The sequence below is a fragment of the Rhinolophus ferrumequinum genome, chromosome 9, assembly GCF_004115265.2.
Source record: "Rhinolophus ferrumequinum isolate MPI-CBG mRhiFer1 chromosome 9, mRhiFer1_v1.p, whole genome shotgun sequence".
Taxonomy (NCBI): Eukaryota; Metazoa; Chordata; class Mammalia; order Chiroptera; family Rhinolophidae; genus Rhinolophus; species Rhinolophus ferrumequinum.
The window spans coordinates 8,943,943-8,965,497 of record NC_046292.1 but is presented as its reverse complement, the minus strand read 5'-3'; the positions used below and the strand labels follow the sequence as shown (position 1 = coordinate 8,965,497).

Below are 21,555 nucleotides of genomic sequence, written 5' to 3'. Positions count from 1 at the left end.
TATAAAGCACCTGATTCAAAACCCTTTTTTAAAACTTTCTAAATAAAACCCAGTAGTTGCTCTACTGGTTTTAGAGACTTTCAAGGTTTAAGAGGAGCAGACAATATTAGATACCTGAGCGTTTTCTCAACCCAACATACCCCTTTCCCTTTTCTGGTAGATTCTGATACAGGCTGGGAATGGGGTGGGGGAGAGCAGGAGAAGGAGCCTTCTGCTGCCTGCCAGTGAGTCTGTTATTGGTGAAATTGAATTGCAACATCTCAAACTGTCTTCATCCAAGACAGCAAACTGTGGAGCTACAGTCTTTCACGTCCAATGGTGTTGTTTGCTCTGTCTGCCGCTTTATTTTAAACACAAATTCTACTGGAGGAAATCACAGGAAAATCCCCAGGTTACTCATAAAAGCTCCACTGGGCCCCTATAGGCACCACCCTCTGGCTCTTCCTCCCTTCCCCAAACTAGGTGCTCTCACTCCTCTGGGTCTTTCCCAATTCAGGCTTCCGGTTAATAACGACCCCAGGCCACTGGGCCTTCTGGTCCTCAATTCTTCTGCCAGTCAATATCCTCTACATTCTTCCAGGTCAAGTTCAAATCCCAGTTCACCCATGAAGACATTCCAAACAACCCATGACAACTACCTACTTTTCTGATTTCCTCCATGGTCAGATTCATGTTGTGTAAGTACAGTCCTCAGGACACATGGAAAATGGTTCGTGGAGAGAGACTGTTGGTGAGGCAATCAATTAGGGGGCTTCTGTAACAGTCCAAACGAGGGATGTCTGGGTCTGAACTCAAGCAGTCAGTGGTAAGAAGGTATTTGATGGGGCAGAATCATTGGCTGAAAAGAATAATGGTGACGTACTAATACTCACACAGGGTTTCCTACATGCCAGGCACTAGCTTGAGTGCTTTACGTTTATCAACTCCCTGGCTCTTGACCACACTCATGGGTGGGCACCACTGCTATCCCTATTTAACAGGTAAGAAAGCAAAACCCAAGAAGTCAGGTGACTTGCCCAACCAAGCTGGAGTGGCAACGTGAGGGCTGAAGGTGGAATGTGGGTCACAAGACAGCAAAAGTGAGGCAGAGCTAAACAATCCCATAACGTTCTTCTCTACCAAAGCATTCATATCAGGGTAACATAAAATGTAAGCCTTCTTGCCACTGTTCCTCTGGAAGTCATATAAGGAAATGCTATTCAAGTTGCTAGACTTTTTTCAAATTTCAGAAATAATCTAATATTTTCATTAAGAAAGACAATGTCCCAGGTTTTATTTTAAAAACTGCTAATTTATCTAGTAGAATATTTGATTCAAAATGAAATTAAAGTGCCATCATTATTAAATACGTTAATTTCCTGAACTATACATACATTCATTATTTGAGGTTTAAGTCGTAACTGATAGAAATCACCTTACTTATGAGTCTTTTTTTAAAAAAGTCTGAAAAAGCAAATTTGCACTTATAATCACCTATAAAAAAACATAATTATATGTTAATAATATGCTAAAACATCAAAAGTGGTTTCAATTTTTTATGCTATGTTTTCAGAATTCGGAAAAAAGTGAAGGAGCTAACCTAAAATGAAAGACAGAAAGCCATGCCAGGATTTCACCAAATCTTTAGAAATACGACTATGAACAGATCTCTATATGGTCAGATGATCGCTCATAAAATGTTTTCTGTAAAAGAAATAAACTACTGACACACACAACATGGACTAATCTCAAAAACATTATGCTGACCAAAAGGAGACAAACACAAAAGGGCACAAAAGGGTATGATCCCCATTTATGTGAAATTCTTAAAAACCAATCCAGTGACAGAAAACCGATACGTGGTTGCCTGAGGTAGGGGTTAGGGGGAGAAATAACTGCAGGGCACCAAGACAGAACTTTCTGGGGTGCTGGGAATGTCCTGGATCTTGACAGTGGTGGTAGTTACATTAGTGCAGACATTTGGCAAAACTCAGGACTGAGTACATTTTACTACACGTAAATTATACCTCAAAGTTGATTTTTAAAGAAAAATAAGTACATAAATCCTACATTCTCGTCTTTAAATCATGTTGAAATGAAACTTGAATGCATAAGAAAAATTTTTTAAAATACCAATGCCATAGAAAAAAATATTTTTTTAGCACAATTTTGTTTCTTTGGTGGCTTAAGTGCATCTTATTGGTTTTCTTTCAAGATTTCTTTTAACCCGACTCTTAACACTCCTCTGATTAAAACCCTCCAGCAGTTTCCCTTCTCCCCAGGGAGTGTATGCACTCTGGTCCTTTCCATGGGCACTGAGCCAGCCCTGGACCTCTCTGCTCACTCCCTTCTCCCTTCTTTCTGCTCTGCTCCAGGCACACTGTGTGTGGCCCGCACCTAGGAACCAGCCTTCCGGCTCCCTCTCCTCACTCACACATAAACAGTCACTGGAATGAGGTCGGAAACTCTGCTAACAGCATAACACTGGCACTGACTACTGTTACATAAGGTTGCATGTACCATAGACAACATGTACTGATGTTCTGATTTTTTGAATATAAGAGTGAGCAAATTTTCCTGGTATTTCATTTAAATTTATATAAGTACCTCCCTTTACACACTCCACCCAGAGAACGACCATGAATTGTTATATCAGATTTAATTGATTTAATTAAAGCACCTAGTTTCTTAAATATCAATTTGACCAAAACAAACACTGGAGAGCAATATTGCTTAATATTAAGAACACATCATAGTACATTCAAAATAAGATACATATTATTGCTACAAGACTAATAATCACTATAGCAATTGTTGTTATCAGCAAAATACATCCAAGAATTAAATAGTGTTAAAATACTCAAATTCCTATGAGCAACTCTTCATTTAAACTTGCAATCAAGACTCGTAACGACTATTCTTAGGGCAAATTACGGGGCGGGGGAGGGCGGGGATCAAACAAGCTTCAGTTTACTGAGAGAGCATTAAATTGTATTTGGGTAAGGAATGAGTAAGACCGCAATAACAATAAGCAGATGGGGACAGAGAACAAGAAACTCTTATACACCGTCTTTGGAAAAGAACAGCAGTCAAATAGTTCTGAAAGACATAAAAACTGCCTCTTTCAAAAAGCTGGCAGGTCCATTAGGCTGTCCGAGTGAAGAAACTGTCCTCAAATACGGTGTTAATCTCAACAGTGAACGAACGTATTACCACACTCTTGCCCCCTTACAATTCAGTCTCCACAGCACAGGGAGCGTGATGGTTTAAATATGGAAAAACCACTGTCCAATGGCTTCCCACTGAACTCAGAATAAAATGTAAACTTCTTCCCATGGCCTTTAAGGACCATTATGTCTGACCTATGCCTCTCACACCAACTTCATCCTGTCCCAGAGTGACAGACGCCTGCCACGCTCTCGCCCCTGGCTGGCTCTCTGTTCCTTGAACCAGCAAGCTCATTCCCACCTCAAGGCGTCTGCACTCACTGCTTGTTCATGCTGCCTGGAATTTTCTTGCCCACATCCTCATCTAGCTGGCTCTTGGTTATTACTTGAATCTAGTATTCTATGACTATTATTAATAATTCTATTATTACTTTATTATTCTATTATGCATCACCTCTTCAGAACAGCCTTCTCTAACCAGAGAAGCTCCCCCTACCTTCACCCACCATTCTTTATCACATTACCTTGCTGCACTGTCTTCACAGCACCTGTCACTATCTGATACTATCTTCCTGCTTTTTAACTGTCTCCCTCCGTGAGTGTGTAAGTTGTGTGCAGAGCCCTTGCTTGTCTGTCCGGCTCACTGCAGCGCCCACAACACACTGGGATGCGGTCTATGCGGATGAATGAGGGAATGAATGAACCTCCAGGACAGTGAAGATAACGGGACTCTGGAGGGCTTGTCACCATTCTCAGGGCTGGACTTGCAGCATCAAGTGATTAAAAGCTTCCTTTGTTATTTTACTATATAAAACTTTAAAACAAGTTTAGAAGGCTAAATTGCTAAGTTGCTTTGCTACTGGCTACTGGCAATACCATCGATTATTGGTCAGGATGTAGAGACGCTGCAATCCTACGCTACTGTACTGACAGAAAACTTCAAATATTAGTAGCAATTTGAACTATATAAAGATTCTTTTTAAAAAATTAAGTGTGACTCAGTAAATTAGTAATCAAGGCCAAAGCTTACACAGTGTTATGATGTTACTATCTCAACAAAGTAGAAAACAATCATTGGAGCGGTACCCAAGTACTACAGTTCTCCTCTCCTCCCAGGCACCTGACGGACTGCACTGCTCCTCCTACCAGAGTTTTCAGTTTGATGTGGCCGCACACTAACTCTGGCCAATTAAATGTAAACAGAAATGACATGTGTTGAGATAAAACCACCAGCATCCTTGGCTCTGGAGCAACTACAATGGCAGCTCCACACTGGATGTGTACTGAGAACGAGAACTAATGGCTGCTGTGTTAAGCCCCTCAGGTTCTGGAGCTGCCTGTTTGTTAGCGCAGCGTAGCGTAACTGATCCTGACTGACAGAGCAGCGTAGCACGGTGACCAAGAACCTGGGCTTTGGAATCCGACAGGACTGAGTATCAGTTGGAGCTCTACCACTTACTCTCTGAGTGATCACGGGCAAGCCATGGCCACCACGCTGTGCCTCAATGTCTTCATCCATAAAATGGTTATAAAACCTAGACTTCCTAAAGCGAATGCAAAGATTGAATTCATAAGAAAATGTATATGCAATACTTAGCAAAGTGCTTGGCATGTTGGTTAAGCACTCACTACATAGGAAGTGGTAGTAAACTCTAGCATATATACTTTACACTACTATGAGCATATTTGCATTATGAACTTTGCTCATCTTGGATGTTCTATAAAGTACACAAAGTCCTCAGTTAATATCATCAATAGGTTCTGCAACTTCAAGTGATATAATGAAACCAATTTTACCATAGGCTAATTGATACAAACAAGAATTAAGTTCCTGCAGCATCTCATCAACATCATAGGACATTGAACAAAAGAGCGTTGAGGAGCTACTAAAAGGAACTCTCCATTTTTTATGCAATGAGAGAGCCATTTATACAGTTCTGGATCCTCCTAGGTAAATCTAGGAAAAAGAGAAGGAAAATAGTGGAATATCTCAAAAGCTAAATATTAGGATGGATGTGGAATGTTAATGAAGCAAGTACAGGGTACCTATGATTTGCAAATGGAGAGAAGAGAAACTGGAGACCGAGGGGAGGAAGTGGAGAGACTGCTGCCCTCGCCTGCCAACAAAGCCTGGGCTCAGTTGGAAGAACAAAGGTTCACATGCAAAGCAAGCTGGGTTCTAAACTGGGTAGACATGAGACAGTAAGACAGGGGTAAGTGCTGAGTGGAGAACAGACCGGAAAAGGAAAAAAGGACAAAGAACATGTGGGTGTGGGGGCTCCAGGAGCTCAGGGTTGGGGTCAGAGGGAAAGCCTGGCCATGCTACCACACCAGAAATGACGTGAAACACACTGGTGACACTGAGCAGTTCGGAATGGTGCTTCAATAGTCAGTGCTTAAAATACCACGAGGCCTTGGGCTTTGGACTCTTGTTTCCTATAAAGGACTAGCCTTGTAAACAACATGGTCTGCTCACTCTTAGGATCCTTTAGTCCCTAAACCTCAGCTGTCAGGCACAATGAATGAACGATTCTGTGCTATTGTCTTAGCGACCATGCCCATCATGAGAGACAGATCTGACAGCTAAAATCCAAAGCAATGTTGATCGGTCCCTAGAGAGAAAAATCTAACCCTAAACTCACCATCGGGATTTTAATTAAAAAAAAAGAAAAAATCTGGTTCAAGTTAAGACTTTTTTAGTATCTGAATTTTGTGTAATTATTTTGAAGTTTTTCAAGTATTCATTGCTCATTTTCACTGGGTGCAAATGAGAATAAATACAAAAGGGAAAAATATAAAATGTCCTGAAACAATTCTTAATTTTTAAAAATTACTGGGACAACTGTTGAAATCACTCACAGATTTTCTGCCATAACAAAATAATCAAGATTAAACGTCATGCAACTAATATTCCTCAAATAATGAAAATATAAAGATGCTGAAAACTTTACTTATAAAAAGTGGATAGTTTTTATAACACAAATAAAAGTCACATTACTGCCAGACCATTTAAATTATATCTAAATCAGAAACGTGCTAACCATTAAAACATAAGAAGACACTTTTCCATCCCTATTTGCCATTTGGCATCAAAGGCAGCCCTCTGCAGATCTAATATTGAAACTTGTCAAAAGCAACATGAAATTGTAAGAGCCCCGCCACCTCCACGCCCCCCCAAACAAAAACGGGTACAACTCTTTTGAGTGGCATGTGGACTTTCTTTTAACACAAGTTCATTTGATATAAGTGAAATATTAAAGTGAAACTGTGAGGTGTCAAATAGGTCTAAATACATTAGAAACAAAATATTACTAGCCTAACACGGTGTGAGAACTGAAGCATGATTAAGGTTACGGCTGTAGGCACCTGAAATAAATGACTGCTGAACAGTGATGTAACAAAAGCTATGTCAGTATTTCGATTCTACTTTGGAAGCATTCACGATCATTCTAATCCCAAGTCGGGACTCCGCTGACAACAGTTCCTGCGCAGCAGAAACCACTTTCCTTTGGGTGACAAGGTTCACATTAAAAATCAGTCTTAAAATAGGAACATAAATGAAGTCTATGACATATATACATACACACAACTTTGATGGGCAATGACTATGAAAATCCACTCTCTTCTCTTTTCCCTCCCCCATTTTACCATTTCAAAAATAATTTGCCTTCAAAAGCATGTCAGTAAATCTGCAAGTTTTAAAATAATAGAAACCACGTGTCCCATGTGTTCGCCAGATTCATTTTTTATGATGTATGGTCCTCTGCATTAAAATAAACATATTTTTGATAAAGAAAGTAATGAAAAGAAATCAAAGAATCCATTCCAAAAATTTCACATCTCAATGCAACACAGGACTGGACTTATGAAACTTGGCCACCTAATAAAATGGGACTTGTGGTCTCGGTTAGAGGCACCTGCAAATGATAAAAAGGTGTCCGAAGTTGCAGTGGATGAGGGATGCAAAATATTTTCAAGCCTGGGAGTTTTAAGCTAAGCACTAAAAATGATAGACTTCACATTTTTATGTTTTGTCCTTCATTTTTAAAAAAATGTGTTTATGAAGATTTCAAAAGAGATTTTTTCTGACACCCATAAATTTCTATAACTGCAAGTGAATAATATTAAGACCAGAAAATAAGAATCCTACTTGAGAAAACATTAAATACACATAACTGGTTCTACTTATCAGAACACCCTTGAGGCTGAAGAAATATCCACAGCAGAACTGTTTAATTTCCAGGTAATCCCACACCCTACTGTAAGGAGAAGCACATCTTAACATTTTCAGTATCCGCCCTCGTTTCTATTCTATGAACAGGTTTTTCAAGGACAGGATACTTAAAGATTCCCATTTGATCGGTTTTGGTTTCTAAAAGAACTTTCAATCTTCTCTTTTCAACCAATAGGTAACTTACAAAATAAAAAGTATTAAAATAAGCTTCAAAACAAAAAACTAAAGATTAACACTAGTGTGTGGCAGAGGAGAGGTAAAAAAAAGAAAAGTGAGCTAAGGTCCCTAAGAATGAGCCCTCTACTCAGGGCCCCGCAGAAATGCGAACCCACACCGAAAAATGCACACCCCACTCCATGAAATCAATGAACTCATTAATGGCATTAAGAAACAGAAAGGAAAATCTGGGAGGAATGAATGTGTGTGCTTTACTATCTTTTAAAAATCAAGAACTGGTCTAACATCTAGGTAATGTATTTGTATAAATTCTTATTTTTAAACTCACCTGATTCATTTTCAATTCCTGTTGTGTTCTGAAAAGATACACACAACAAAGAAACTTCTTTGATTACATGAGCCCTAAAAAGAAAAACAGACAATTGTAATATGTACCTGCCTACACATTTACAGAGATTTAAAACCACATACAGCACTGTAGGGTTTGCTCAGAGGGCTATTCACCACGCACTTCCATGCCAGATCCACTCCAATCTGTGCTGACAGCATACTTTGCAGATTTATTCGCTACAATAAAATAGATTTCTTACTAATCTTTTCCAGGGCTCCCCTGTGCTCTACAATTGAAAGCAGACGCATTAGAATGACATCAAATTTTTGCTTTGGAATTGCATCATTCCTAAGAAATACATCAGCTTTGTTAATCGAAACACAAAGCAGTGCTGAGTAACTTATTATGCAAAGTAATTGTCCTTTTACTTATATCAACACTGTGTTGAATACAAACACAATTAGACCGCGTTACATTATTTTGTTGTTCAGGTTCCTGAAGTAGAAGGGGGATTTAATAACATTTTATGGGGAATTTTCTTTGAGGAACAGAACAAAAACCTTGTAGCAAAATGCAAATGTTTTTAAAAAGCTGTTTGGAAAGAACTACAATAATTCCTTTAAAATTTTTGTTCAATGGATTAATAGTATAAGATAACAAGACAAAATCATTTCTTATAAATGCATATGACATACTTGCTTCTAAGTACCAATCTATGAAGATGGTCCTTTCTGCAACATAGATCCTAGGAATCATTTGAAGTCATTTTTAATAATGAAAATCATGCCACTTTAAGTAGCACTTCTACTGCAATATTCTGTTTTCAGCCTGTATACATACACACACCATTAAGCATAATTCTCCTATTTCTTCATTAACTTACTTATTTATAATAATTCTCTCTCCTTCCTAGACCCCCAAATAACTCTATGTTCTAGTTGTTAATAAACCAAAGAACGTGTAACTTAATGACATCTCCATAAAAGATACTGCCTACCCACCATCATAAAGAACAGCGCTGACATTAATAAGGGTAGTTCGGGGTTTGTTTCCTGGAACTACTTAACCACACTCACCTGGTCACCTTTAACAATCCAAGGCACTACGTTTAAGTTAGGGACTGGTCACCCGAGTAGCTTTTATTCATAACCAGCACAGGGAACGTATTGTGTAGCTTGCATCTTGTTAGAGCACTCAGTCTAGCTGAACGAATATAAGCCCTTAGTAAGTACTCAGTGAATACACTTTCGATAACTGGAGGTTAACCCAGAAGTCCATTCCTTTCCATTGTAATATCGAGCTTCTTTCTCATATACACGTAACACGTCCTTCTTTAGTATACATCCTAGACTGAACATAATCCATCCTTCTCTGTGAGACTCAGGGTCGTTATGAAGTTACAAATGTATAACTGAGTGCCCAGCAGTGATGAGATTAGTGGTACCGCCACAAATTCCAGTTCCACCAGGAGGCTCATGTGTGACATCTCAGGCCCCCCGGGAGTGAATAAAATGTCACGAGTCTAAGATTTTAGAGGTGGATTTACTAACACTGGCCACAGGGAGTTCTCTGAGGAACAGAACAAAAAATCCTGCAGTAAAATGCAAATGTTTTAACGAAAGATCTGTGGAAAGAGATACAGTGCTTTACCTTTTCCTTTGCTTTGTCTTTTCCTTCTCACGAGAATCATCAGGGCCGTCATCGTACCTTTCACTTATAAAGCTCCTCAGACCAGCACCCACCGTGCTACCTTCACATAAATCAGCTCAGTTAATTTCACAAAGGGAAGTACTGGCATCCTCAACTAACAAGACACCGATTCAAGGAGGTTATGATAACTCAGTCTGGTCTAATTTTGGTTTCTGCTTGTGCTGCTTAAGCATATTTCACTAACTTTTTACTCTTTCCTCCACTTGAACACCTACTACGTGTCAAGCACTGTTTGTAAGCAGTGAGCAGATGGATTCCTGCCCTCTAGGGGAGGAGACCTGCAATAAACAACTAAATAAGTAAAATGTGTAGTATATCAGAAAATGCAAGTGCTTTAGAGGAAAAGAAGTGAGAGAGAGGAGACAGGGATTCTAAGCTCCATCCATCTCTACCTCTGCCTGTTTGTTATCCAACAGTGTGGTCAGAGAAAGCCCACTGAGAAAAGCACAGCTGTGTAAAAAAGCCAGGAGAGCCATGGGCCTGGAAGGCATGGGGCAGCATCATCATGAGGAAGTGGGAAACCCTACATGGCAGTGTGCCCGGGTGTCTGAGGAGGGGCAAGGATGCCAGGGTGGCTGGTGCACAAAGTGAGAGGGAACGTGGAGGAGCTGATGTCAGAAAGGCATGGGGGGCAGAAGGAGCAGAATAAGAAATCAAGAAAATTTAGATATTAAAAAAATAAGAGCTTGATTTACATGTATGTAACTTTTCAAGATATTGCTTCCAAACGCTAGGAGAAATCATCCTTACAAAGATTTACGTTAATATATGTGGGTTTCGCCAGGTAAGCACTGTTAACCAGAATGGCTACAGGAGGTTGGAGGTGGCAGAAGTGACCTAATGTGACATAGATTTTAAGAGACCGTAGGAGTGGAGGTAAGCACACCCCTTAGGAGGCTAATGCCCCAATCTAGGCAAGACATGATGGTGGCTTGGCCCAGGCAGTAGAAGAGACATGAGAAGTAACTGGATCCTGGATATTTTTTGAAAATAAAGCCCCAAGATGTGCTGCCAATGAGATGCTAAGTATGAAAGTGCGAGAGTAAGGCAGAGCTGACACCAGGATTTGTACCCTAAGGACAGGAGCTGCCACTTTCTGAGATGCCGTCTTCTTCTTTCCATGTGCTTTGCATTTGTTTTTCCCTCTTTATTTAATACTTTTATCTTTTCCTTGCCCTCCCCTTTTGTAGCTGCTAGCCCACAAGCACAACTGAAAAAACTGAGATGCCCTAACATCTGAAGCCTGATAACTAAGATATGAATGTACATTCGTCCCCCTATATCTGCGGGGGGATTGGTTCCAGGACCCCCTCGCAGATGCTCAAGTCCCTTTTATAATACGGTGTAGTATTTGCATATAACCTACGCACATCCTCCTGTGTACTTTAAATCATCTCCAGATTATCTATAACATCTAATACAACATACATGCTATGTAAATAATTGTGATACTGTATTGTTTAGGGAATAATGACAAGAGAAAAAGTCTATACATGGTCAGTACAGATACAACCAGTGTCCACCTAGCTACATATTACATCAGCAACAACCTAACTTTTTTTTGCCTCAAATATTTTCAATCCTCAGTTAGTTGAATCCACGGATGCGGAACCTATGGATACAGAGGGCCAACTGTACTTAAAACATTTTCTTTCACTTGTTATCTTAATGAATCTCAACGTTTTCTTAACAAACATTTAGAATATAATTCAGATTGTTATATAATTAATAATCTTCTCTCTGACTTTCTACACTGCCTGTTCCCTCTTTGTCCAAACAGGGATACATTCATCATTTCTTTCCAAAGAAAAGAAGGATCTTAACTTTTTTTTTTAAGAGTTCACGACATACCTGTGTGCTTGGACCCTCCTGCCAATCGCTTCTAATCCTAATGGATAAGAACCAGACCCTCATTTTTCTCTCTCCCTCTTGACTCCTAACACTGTCAAATTATACATCTAAAATATTTTACAGTATCAAAAGCACTGCAAATCAACACTGACTTCTCGAATGATATTTTTTAAGTTAAATTCTTTATTAAACTATACTGAACTAAACTAAAAACAAGGGATGTTACAACAAAAGAACTGAGACTTTGGCAGTGTCTCTCAACGGAGGGCCATTGCATTTTGGGCTGGGCAACTTTTCCCCGTGGGGGACTGTCCCTCCCTTTACTGCCATTTAGCACTGCACTGGTGCAATCAATGCCGACAGTGCCTACTCACATTTTGATGTCAAAAATACCTACACATGTCTCCAGTACCCTCCCAGGTGAAAACCTCTAAACTGTAGACTCTAAAAGTTGTTACTGACAGAAGTTCCTTAAGATTCCTCCAGCACCGCAGAACCCCTGCAGAAGTGTCATGGCAATCCTACATAACTTTCACAGGAGTACTCAGTGTTGACTTCAATAGCACTGTTTTTACATACCCACTTAATACCTCAAGGTCAAAGTCTTATCAAACGTGAGACCTTGAACTAGCAATCCTATCAGTGTAGAGACAAAGAGGAATCTTTCCATACATATCATTGACTCTTAATTCTATCAAATTTTTTAAAATGCTAAACAATTAAATACCTCTGGTTTTCCAAAGGTAAATACTGAAAATCTTAAAATCCCTAGGACTTCTCTGATCCTGGCTTATGCCTTAGTTTCTTTTTTGGATTTCTATGCCTGACCAAACCCTCTTGAATATTTTTACATATCCCTCCCATTCCACCCTGTTGACATTTATCAGATAAAGTACATTAGGCACATATGCAAATACAGAGCATGTAAATTATCACCAACCATTCTTTACTAATATCACACACTCCTAGAAAAATAAGAGCCTGAGCTTGATTTTACATATCCAAGGTGTTAATAACATACATGTACTTAACTTGTTAAGCTATTGCTTCCAAATTCCAGGACAAATCATCCTTACGAATATTTAACTTAATATCATAAAGATGATTTGATTATACACGATCAATACCAGTACAGCAACGATAAAATTAGGGTCTTTATTTAAATACTGGTCCTTTAAAGTGTCAAGACCACCAGCACAACTGGTAAGCTGCTGTCATCTGACATGGAGGGCCAGACCAGAAAACAGAGAGATATGCAGCACCCCATTCTCTAGCCAAATGCTGCAACCCCAGTCTCTACGCACCCCAACAACCCATCCTCTGAGATAAGGCAAAGTAAACTAAAGACAGACACAAAGTAACATTAACACATACAAGAGGTTCAATTGTCATGTGTGCCCTTTGTAGACTTGTAAGAACTACAAAACTATATAAAAGGCAAAGCAGCACATTCTTTAAGATTAGTTAAGTCTGGGAAGGAGGGGAGAGAATTAGGAAAATAGTTATTTGGTTTGATTTGCTTGTTCACCTGTAAATCACTGAGAGTATTTTACAATTATTCTTTTGGAAAAGTTTAGATCTTTTGGGGCTATCTGTAAAATAATTAAATTTACAACATTCACTTAGAGGTCACTAATATTTCATAATTACTTTAAGTTACAAAAAAAATTCCACATTGTAATATCAAGACTCAGAAGAAATTGTTTTAAGATTCAGGAAGCAACATATAGCTTATGGACAAATAGTAAAACAGAAATAAAAACTAGTGTGGTTGCATTAAAATGTAAAAGATCATAAATGCAGTGAAAACAGGGACTAGACAAAAAAAGTTTGAAAAAAACTTTTGTGACAGGTGTCTTAGAAAGTGCATGGCCTACATAAGATAAAAAAATATTCTAAAACTACATAAAGTAGAACTTTTATGGTAGATAAATATCATTTTGGTGAACACAAAGATGATTAAGCTATCAGTGGAGTAGATTTACAGTGTTTAACACTTAACTTACTCTGACCAAAAGATTCCTGCAATCCAGAAAGTGCCAGAAAAGTAATCTGAAAAGTCTAGAAAATCTAGAAGGAAAGTCTAGGAAAAAATCTAAACTATGCCAATTTCTCAAAAGCCATTTTTACTCATTTATAAACACAGCTAGTGTACTCGTTATAAAAAAACTACCACTCATAATTCCTATCAGAAGAATGGAATCACCAAATCACAACCTATAAATTCTAGATAGCAACATGAAAATACTTAGCACCTACTCGTTGGATTAAGCAAAAGCACGTAATTCATAAATATTGAATCTGCCCAGGAATTTGCTAAATGAAAAATCATTCATTTTCCTTTTCTAAAGTAACAATTTTCACGATAATCATTTAGAACATCTAGTTTCACACTAAAAACCATAGCCCCAACTTTTACTTTAAAAGGCAGACTATATTACCAAATTAAATAAGCTAAACCAAAAAAATCAAACCTGGTATGTTTATCATTTTAAGAATAAAGAGATCGCACGTGCGTGTGTGTATAAAGAGAAAGACAGAGAATGCAGAAGATTTGGTAAATTGCTGAATCAGAGGGTATAAACTCTTACAGCTGGAAACTGAGTGTTCCAGCCTCTCACCCTCTAGAATGATCTCTACCCAAGGCAAAAAGGCAATGGTTTAACAGAGATATAACAGAGAGGAATTTCCCAACCTAAAAGTGAGCGATACAGACAATAGAATGCTCACAAATAAACCAGTAATTTCTCCTATTTCAATCCATCGGTTTCCTCAATGAGGCTCATTGAGGAAACTCCACACGCAAATATCCCAGGGCCTGATTGATTCCCCAAATTCATAGGGCAATATCCCGACACAAACCTTAATAAGGAGGCAGAGTTTAGTGACTTTATTGCAGGTGGGAGGATTGCATACAGAAAACAGTTTCCACAGAAACAGAGGGAAAAAAGCAGAGTGTCTGCTTTAGAACTCCAATGAGAAAATGGGGTTGATTAGAGCTTCTGTTTGAAAGATGTAAGGTAAACAACACCATAGTAAAATATTAAATAGGAAATGGTGGATGTCCTAGGAAAGTACTGTAAATCTAAATGTAGATTACGGCACTCTAGGGTTTTTCCCTCCCTCAGAATCTTTCTCCTTTACTTGGAAAAAAGGGGGAAAAAAAGATTAAGGGGAAATTTTTCAAAAAATACTGCTCCAAGCATCCATTAACGAAAAGCTAGCTTGGCAATAAATGTTTAGCAATTGCTGACTATTTATCATCTACTTAGTTGAGGTTATGGACAGCTATTAACATATGCTAAATTTATGTATCTTGATTAAATTTATACGTCTAATCATTACAGTGCACTGAACATGTAATTTATTGCATCATAAATTTCAGGTTTTCTGAATTTAGGGTTTCTACAGTAATTCCCTCTAACCCCACAATTAAAACTACCTAGTTCCTCTATAGAAATAAAAACATATTACTCTAACAGGATATTCTTTCGTATGGTGCTAAAAATAAAAAATAAAAAAATCACTGTCAATTTTCCTGGATGAAGTAACTCCACCCAGTCAAAATACCCTTGAATGAAAAAGTTAATTTCCTTTCCTTAGTTCCAAGACAAATTGCCAAAAAATATAGATGTAAAAATCCACATGAAAGAGTGGGTGGATGAGGGTACAAATGCTCTGATAAGAACTGGGCCACAGGTTCAAAATTATATTACAAGTCCTACCATCCCCAAGAAAAGTTCAATTTAACCAACTCTTGACTGTATATTCTGAAAAACAGCATTAAAATCAAAAAAGTTCCTATAAAATGATACTTTTCTAATTCCTCCCTACGTTAGATGTATAAAAACTTTAAAGTACTATAAAAGGAAAATTAAATCGATTCTTTCCTAACACTCAAATGTCAAACTTCCAACTCAAACACACGGTTTCTAAAGCAAGATGCCACGATTGTTCACTTCACAATTCCCAAAATAAATTCTCAGTTAACCCCTTTGAGTTATTGTTTTTCCACCTCATGAAATTACCAATGAAGATGTTACTGTTGTGATTAAATATTCAAAACACAGAGATTTTCAGGAACCCGGCAAAACACTTCTGAATTTCCTGACGGGGACGGAAGCTTCAGCAACAACGTTACACACCAGTGCTGGCACTCACGTATTCACTTCCTCATATAAAGACTCTCTAAGCATTAATACAATCACCTCACAAACGGCTGCTCAGCGCCATGTGGGGGTTTTCCTACACAGAACACACAGGAAAACCCGTGTTCCACAAACGACATATGAATGACAAGGCGGATTCCTGAACTGATCAGTGAACAACCTAAAGCAAAATCGGAAGTTATACCAGAGAGTGACAGACAACTCACTATACTTTGCTAAGGTGTCAGGCACACATATCGCGTCAAGATTCTCAAGGTCTTCCCCCAAAAGTTTATTAAGGTAGTAACTATTTTGATAGGGAGCAACTCTTCTACTTCGAACACAACCTGAGGTTTGGAGTCTACCCTCTAAATGTCACTACTTCTGTTCTCAGGAGCATTTTAAAATAGCAATGCCTATTGTTTGTAAAGCAATGTTGGTGTGTTTCTCTACAGTTTAAGAAGCTGTCGTACATACCTGAGTCTCTATTTTTTAAAGGAAAGTGGGTTTCCACAAAATAAATTATTTGCAGTTCTTGTTTCAAGGTAAAGATAAATGCCTCCCCATTTACGATTAAAAAGGAAAAAAAAAAAAAACAATGAAAGACTCTCTTGATGCTATCATGTTTCCCAAAAAATAAGACCTAGCCGGACCATCAGCTCTAATGTGTCTTTTGGAACAAAAATTAATATAAGACTGATCTTATTTTAATATAAGGCCTGGTATAATATAATACCGGTCTTACATTAATTTTTGCTCCAAAAGGCGCATTGAGCTGATGGTCCGGCGAGGTCTTATTTTCAGGGAAACACGGTCCTGGCTGTGGTAAACCAGTGCGACCCACGTGAGGGTCTGTGAAGAGCAGTAACAGACTAGATGGCGTAGCCTGTAGCAGGGCAGAGGGGTGAGTTCCAGGTTAAATGTAAACTTGACTCCGTGAGTAGGACCCCCCAGATGTTGCGTGAGTTTATTCCAGCCACCCTCACTCCCGACCCACTCCAAAGGCCCTAAAGGCCTTAGACAAAGATGGAAGAGCCCATGAACGCATGCAGGGCAGGAGGCCCCAGCCAGAGCCTGGTTTCATGTCTGCGCATCATGAAGGCAGCTTCGGCCACCTGGAAGAACAATATGGAGCCACACGGGGTTTCGTTCTGAGGAGAGCGACAAAAACAAAACAATGTCTAACAGTTTAGGAAGATTAAGTTGACAGGAAACAGTGAGAACATAGGTGGAAAGAGGGCAGCCAGAAAGGCTGCCAGTTAGAATCTGCAATGACAGCAATAAGGATTTGAATCACAGGTGACAGCTAAAAGGAACCAAAGAAGTGACCTACACGACAGAGAAGAATGGACAAAATGTATAATAAAAGGAGATGGTGAAGATGGGTGCAAAATGTGAAATGTGACTGACCGGGAGAATTAATGTATTTTAAAGGTAGAACAGCCAGGAGTAGGGGTGGTATTTAAGTGGGAGACCATGAACTCCATTTGAAAGACTTTGAGGGGAGGCCAGACACCCACATGGAAAGATGCATCCTTCAAATGGGGATGAAAAGTCCAGCACCGACTGCCTTCCTGGCTGGGGACTGAGATTTACAAGTCTTCAGCCACAAAGGGGTACCCAGAAAAAGAGGAAATCGCCAAAGGAAGCAATATCCAGAGAGAAGAGAAGAAGATGCAGGATTTGGTTTTGTGAAAGGCATGAAAGGGACTAGGAAAAAGTCACCCCCTCCACCATTCTCAGTAGGGGCAGAAGGGGGAAGACAAAAAGGTTAAGAACCCAGAGATAACTTGCAAGTTTCTCTCAACAGTAACTGTGCCCCGTTATCCCTTTACAGCTAGTGTATTAGGAGAAATATCTAAGAAAAATGCTATTAATCTTTTTGAAAAATCTAGTATCACAAATTGCTGGCACAGTCTTCATCTGTTCATCTCAAAACATCCCACTGAAAAAAGTGATCATTGTCCCCACTTTACAAACAAGAAGAGGCCAGAGAGGGTAACTGACCTACCCCTGCCACTGCCAGAAATAACACAGTCTCTGTGTTTGGTCCGTGCTGTAGTTTATTTGTACACGGAGGTCAAGCTCAATTAAATTACTAGGGGATCACATCGGTACCATATTTACCTCCTGAAACAGGTGAACAGGACCTGTTCAGTGACCTCTAACAAGTGGTAACAGAGCTTCAAGAGTCCTCCTTTTTAAAACTTCTCCTTTCAGATGGACTTGAAAACTAGGTCTTTCCGAATAATGGCAAAGTCCCTAAAATAAGCTTCACAAAGTGAGAAACATAGGAATGTCCTTTTTATACTCAGACTCCAAATTGTGCTTAATTTACATTGCCTTAGTAAGGTCGTGGGTTATGCACAGGACTCGTACTAAAGGACAGAAGTGCCGGGTGAATCTCAAAATTCTTTTCAAATTTTGATGGCAGCATTTAAACTATTTGAAAATGCCACCGAATCCCCACCAGGGTTTAATGTAGTCTTAGTGGAACTACTTATAAGCACATGTAAAATCTGTAGGTTTAACCAATTTCCAGACAGGCTGCCCACGGTAATCAAACTCACAGTTGCACTTAGCGTTACATATTTCAGGCAAACTGTGCCAAGAAGTAATTTAGCTCTTTCAAAGCAAAGCCTATCATATGATTTATTGCAAGAGCCACAAAATACTCTTTTCACCAAAATGGCTGGCAAACATATACAAGTATTCAGTGAAACCTCCTTTACTGCATGTTCCAAAGGACTAATAAATGAAAACACAGTATAGGTATGACATAACCAAGACTATAAGAATAAATACTATACAGTACTGAGAAAAATATTGTAAGCATATTTCACCCCAAATGAACCAGATTTACTATATACAATAACTCTACTTCATGCTTCAGGGAGGTGGGGGTGGGTAGTGAAAGCCATTCTCCCTAAGAAAGAGTATTTAAATGCCACATGCATTCATTCCAGGGAAATGATGTGGCTATTCTGTACTTCAGAAAGTCATCCCCCACCCCGTTACCAAATGGTCCAGCAGCACATCTCTTTGTGTTTTATTTATCAGTAAGTTCTAACTAGAGTACATTTGCCACATTAAAATTCAATCTATACTATCTATAGATTTACAAATACAGGTTTACAAAGAAAGATGTGACAGTGTAAAAGTTTTTCACCCAGGGAAAGCTGTATTAATGATGCATGTTTGCCACGAAGCTCAATAAGCTATCTTTACATTATAAAGTAATAAATTAAAATTACATAAGCACTTTGTAAGTAAACCTTCTCTGCTCAAGATAAAGTCATTACTTTTGGAGCCTGTGAACTGGTTGTTTCCAAAAAAGAAAAAAAAAGATTTTATTAGAAAAACTAGTTTGGTAGAACATCAGTCTTCAAGGGGGTGTTTCAACAGCCTCACTGTCTAGGAGAAAAGACAGCTGTGTCTGTGCTATCCAGTATACTAGACCACAAGCGTAAATTATTCACCATGCCTCGACGCTAGGAAAATGTATTCAAATTTCCTAATGATTTAACCTCCAGACTGGGGATGCTGACCCTGTGTCAGGAAAACAAACCTCTTCCGAGTCCAGGTTACCTCGCTTTGTTTCCTCCCTTGCCACACAACAGACGCCAAAGCAGAAGGGCTGAAAGTGACCATTCAATGACATCATAAAGCCACATATAAGAGGGAACTTCCACAGGCCACTACATCCTTCCCCCAGTTTCAAGGTGGAGTTCATGTAAGCCAGAGTCTATTCTTTCAGTTTTTTGACTAAAGCGATTCCATAAACTGCTTCAGTGATTCAACCATCCAGTCAGAGGAGCGTCCTTTAATGCAGTGGTTGAGAACTGGAGTGACTTTGCCTCCGAAGGGACACCTGGCAATGTCTGGAGACTTATCGGTCGTCCTGACTCGGGGGAGGTGCTCCTGGCAGCTCAGGGTAGAGGCCAGGGATACTGCTAAGTAGCCTACGAGGCACAGGACAGTGTCCACGACTGAATCATCCAGCCCAAAATGTCAATAGCGCCCAGGTGAAGAAACCCTGCTTTCACGGAACCTAAGTATTGCTTTCAGTAATGGAATCCACAGCTTTCAGTCGCGCTGCGGAGATTTTTATGGCTCTATCTATAAACTTCTAACTTCAAAAGGAGAGCGGCAGCCCACTCCTGCAGACCTCTAACCAAATGCTGTGCAGGGTGACTGAAGGGTGACAGCCTCGCGGAGGAGCTCCAGTCAACCCGTACAGCACTGGGCCCACGTCAGCAGTGTCAGTACTAATGACTGTCAAGCAATGTTCCCATCATCTGGAAACTCCCTGCACCGCCATGCAAGTGTGACAATTTTCCCCTCCTGTCCACCTACTCCCTTTTCACTCCCCACTACAGTGTTTTCTAGTAGCAGCCCAGGTTTTTTTTCCCCCCTGCATCGGTATTAAAAATAGCATAAAAAGCAAGTCAGAAGACATGAAAATAGTAAATAACCTAAGGTGCTTTCCATCCCGGAAAGTCTATGACTTAACAGGACTTAAAAGGTTTGTAAATCAGATCTGGAACTTGAAAAGAGATCAGCAGCTTAAAGAAACAGTCCCGTGAATAAATAAAACATCTAATGTAAACAATCATCAAAAGAATACGCGTGCAGAGATATGTATGTATGCAATGCACAGACCCAGCTGAGGGAGAAGAAAGGCGAGCTGAAACTGATTGCTGCTTCTTATAACTGCCTTGGCGGGGAAAATGCGTATTTAGGGACTAAAAAACAGAATTTCCATTTTCACATATCTTAAAAGATTGCAAAACTTTAAAATTCACAATAGAATAGCCTTTCAAACAAATCTTCATGAAAAGAAAATCTTGGGCTATAGAAATCTTACTGATCAATATGGAATTGATAAATAAATTATGGCCCATTCATGTATTACACAACCATTAAAATCATATTGAAATTTTAACGGCATGGATATATGCTCATGATATTGTTAAGGGAAGACAGGTTACAAACAATATACGCAATATGATATCAATCCTGTATAAAATGTAAATATATATTAAGTGCATAAATACAAATAAGTAAAGAAATACACACATGCACACCACCAGAGATGAGAAGGAGGTCTGCCAAAATGGTCAGTGGTTATCTGAGCAGTGGGAAGATTATGGCTGATTTCTATTCCTTCTTTGTGCTTTTCTCTTATTTTTTCATTGTTCTAGAGTGAGAAACTTTTGGACCTACAAAACTAATACATTATTACAAATTTGAACTCACACATTATTACAAATTTGAACCGTACTGTTTCAGGAACTGTCCACAAAATGAGAAAAAAAATCTGAATATGCCAACTCTTCAATTAAAGAAACCACCTTCAGAATCAGGAAAAAAGCAGCTTTATTGAGCTTTATTATTATGTGCCTGGCACTTTTCTAAGCACTTCAAATGTACCAACTTTTAACATCAAACCAAAAAAGATGTGTGAAAAGGGCCCTGGAGTACCAGAAGCTGTAAACAAATGTTAGTCCCACTGTGAATTTCAATCTCAGTTTCCCTAGTTTGAAAAGAGAGATTTTACTAAAATGATCTTGAAATAAAGGTCCTCTCCTGGCTGGGGAGGGATTCGACACGTCAAAGAGTGTGGTCAAGTGTTTGTAAGGAAGCTTCTGGAGAATGGAGCAGCTGCATGCCATCTCAGAAACTGACCCCTTATAAAGAACATATGATTATGTGTCTCACTTAGTATTTTTTACAGCAAATTTCATAACGTTTTAAAAAATTAAAAAGACCTACATTTTCCAAATACGAGGACCCAGTGATCAAAATGACATGAACTCTGGTATCGCAGGTAAGAGAATCAATCATTGAAAGGTCCCGCATGTTGTTAAACGTTGTGGTTGCTTTTAACAATAAACCTATAGTAAACAAAAACTTTAAAGAAATATTTTAGCCGCGTTCTGGATAAAGAGGGTCTAA

General features: G+C 39.0%; 1 protein-coding gene across 3 annotated transcripts in view; it reads right to left on the bottom strand.

Moving 5' to 3' along the window:
• Positions 1–21,555, bottom strand: part of PRDM2 (PR/SET domain 2) — a 112,715-nt gene that overhangs the window by 90,169 nt on the left and 991 nt on the right. For 2 of the 3 annotated variants that reach the window (XM_033113400.1, XM_033113401.1), the window contains exon 2: positions 7,886–7,959. The exons of the other annotated variant lie outside the window; for it this stretch is intronic. In XM_033113400.1, coding sequence (XP_032969291.1) covers positions 7,886–7,894 — 9 coding nt within the window. In that variant the 5' untranslated portion in view covers positions 7,895–7,959. The remainder of the gene's footprint in view (positions 1–7,885; positions 7,960–21,555) is intronic. 3 annotated transcript variants of the gene reach the window in all.